The sequence below is a fragment of the Monoraphidium neglectum genome (genome assembly GCF_000611645.1).
Source record: "Monoraphidium neglectum strain SAG 48.87 unplaced genomic scaffold scaffold05929, whole genome shotgun sequence".
Lineage (NCBI taxonomy): Eukaryota > Viridiplantae > Chlorophyta > Chlorophyceae > Sphaeropleales > Selenastraceae > Monoraphidium > Monoraphidium neglectum.
The window spans coordinates 1-2,669 of NW_014007704.1; the positions used below are offsets into that span (position 1 = coordinate 1).

General features: G+C 66.2%; 1 protein-coding gene across 1 annotated transcript; it reads left to right on the top strand.

Annotated features, from left to right (window-relative positions):
* Positions 1 to 2,143: 2,143 nt before the first annotated feature.
* Positions 2,144 to 2,467, top strand: MNEG_16050 (hypothetical protein; the record flags this gene model as incomplete). Its single annotated transcript, XM_014035479.1, has 1 exon — positions 2,144 to 2,467. A coding segment is annotated over one exon (324 nt), but the record flags the coding sequence as incomplete, so codon positions are not given.
* Between the last annotated feature and the right edge of the window lie 202 nt (positions 2,468 to 2,669).

Sequence of the window (2,669 nt, forward strand, 5' to 3'; positions counted from 1 at the left end):
CCGCCCACGGCCGGCGCCCCACCCCCCTTTCCTTCTCGCTGACGGGGCGCCGGAGCCTGCTTCTGCGCCGTCAGCTGCCTCGTTCGTTTTTTTTGTCGTGCGGCAGTCCCAGCGCGCGGAATCGGCGCGTGCGCCGCCTGTTGGACGCTTTGGCTACACCCCGTTCTCTCCTCTGTTTCGCGCCCCGTGCGTGTGCACGCCCCGTCGCGCTCCTAGCATGCCTAGAACCCAGCCTCGGGCGTGGGGGCTCGTCTGTTTGACGGCGCGCTCCCGCGCCTCACAGCACGCACCCTGCTTCTGAGCCGCGGCCTGCCGCGGCCGCACGCATTCGCTGCACAGCCCCTGAAAAGGGGCGCCGCATCGCTCTGGTCATAGCCACAGCTTGACTGCCTCGACATGACTTCATGACTCACGAACCTCATCTTTCCCCTCGGGCATTCCACGCCCACCATTGCCACGGGACGGCCGGGGAGTTGCGGCAGTAGGTTGGGACCTTCCCGCCTGCGCTGGCGAATCGCGCAACCGCCCCTCAACCCCTGGCTGAGCCTTGCTTGGCTGCCGCACCAGCTCTGCGGGCCGCAGCTTGCGCCTGCACGTGTGTAAACACAGCTGCGGCACCTCGTGAAACGTGGCAGCGGGCCGGGTTGAGGGTGGGAAGAGCACAGCAGTGGCGGGACGGGCGGCGTCGGAGAGCTTGGTGGTGCGACTAGGGAGCCTGTATACACTAAGGGTTGAGGCGGATGATGAAGGTCAGCTTGGGCACCTGCACCTGCACTGGCAGCCGTGCGCTGGCGCCGCAAACACCCGCGTCCGTCATCCCCCCACCTCCGGCCACCCCGGCAGCTGCTCGATCACACTGCGCCGCGCGTGCGCGTCATCCTTCCCATCAGCAGCTGGTGTGCTGACGCGCAGGCACCGCGCAAACAAAGGGAGTCAGTGCAGTGAAATCATGCGATGCATCGCTGGCGCATGAGGCGCTGCTTCCCACCAGGTTCCCTGCCTCATCCCTACCACCGGCAGGCCACCCTCAGATGTCATGCGACACGTTCGACACGGCGAGCATCCCGTGCATGTTCACCGCCCTCCTTCGGATGTGCAGGTCGTTGAGATGAAATAACTCGAACCATCTCAGTTAGGCTGCAGGTGGGACATCTGCAGGGGAGCCCTCAAAGGCGCCAAGGTTGCGGCCAGACGTGCCCAACCGCTCAACTCTCCAGTGACGAACAGGCTCGGAGCAACCTGGGCCTAGTGGGCGTCCTTCTGTGATCGCCAAAAAATGAATTAGATCGACTTCCGTGCGTCCAACAACCTGCTCACCCGCCCTCATGCCTTTGGCCGTGTCGTGGCTCACACACTCGTCAGCAATATTACTTTCGGGGGCGGACCTTCAATACGCTGGTGCTGTTTACGTGGCTTCGATAAAAGCATTATTAGCAGCAAGCTCGTGTGCACGCACGCTCATTTCAAGCCCGGACGCAGGGCTTCGCACCTCGGCTGTCTCCCGCGGGACACAGGAGTTTGGGGCCCCTCCAGCGCACCGAAGGAGTTCTACTATACTGTAGTTGATAATCGGTAGCCTCGCAAGGACCACCACAGCACACGTTCCTGCACCTGCTCTGAGCCAGCCGGCCACCCGTGGGCGCAGCGGCCCTGCCAAGGACCGCTATATCGTATTGTCGCGCGTCACACGCGCTAAGGTAAGCCCTTGATGCGGGGAACGAGTTGCAGCAGCCGCGCATCGTCAGTTCAATTGGGCGCGTCAAGAGGATGGCTTTGAGCAGCTTGCTACCGGCGCGCGCCTGGAGGCTGTCACGGCCGCGCTCCTAGCTCCTAGGCATGGCCAAGGTGCACATATAGATCTTGGGTGTTCATGCGGCATGGCCGTAGGCCAAAACGGAATGCGCTCCTTGGGCACGGCGAGCTTGCGCCAGCGCGGGCCGCTCTATGCAATGCGCCCGCGCCACACCATCCCACCCGCGTCACATTCGCCGCTTACTTGCTACCCGCTCGCACAAATGCAACAGGCACGTATCAGGTTTTAATCCAGCAACCTCAAAGGCCCGGAGGCCTTGAAACCAGGGCTCGGGAGCGGTCGCACGCAGCAAGCAGTCCGGGGCGTTGCGCTGCGCCGCGACGCATGCAGGCGCTGCAGCACGCGGCGGCGGCCGCCGTCGCGGCGGCCAGCGCGCAGCAGCAGGCCGCGCCGTTCGTGCACGTCACGTGCGGCGGCGTGGCCGGCGTCATGGTGCCATCAAAGCAGCGGATCCTGATTGACGCGGGCGGCGGGCGCTTCGGCGACGTCGGCTGCACCGAATTTGAGCGCCTCGGCGGCAAGGCCGCCCACAAGCGCTGGCGCAGCAGCATACGCCTCGCGAACGAGTGCGGGCCGACCTGGGGTGAGCCGCCCGCGCGCCGGTCGCGGCTGCGGGCGCGCGCCGCCGCACACTCGCGCGCGCGCGCCATGTGACCGTCCGGGGGCGCCGCGCGTCGTAGCTTCCCCGCTGCGGCTCGGCTGGGCTGGCCCGCCCCAGCCCGGCCCGTCGGTCCTACCCCCACACAACGCGCCCCGCCCCCGCTGCCGCCACCCGCCCTATCCTCAAATCGCAGCCGGGCGCTCGATCGGCGACTACCTTATTGCCCACGGCCTCGACGCCCCCTCCCCTTCCAGC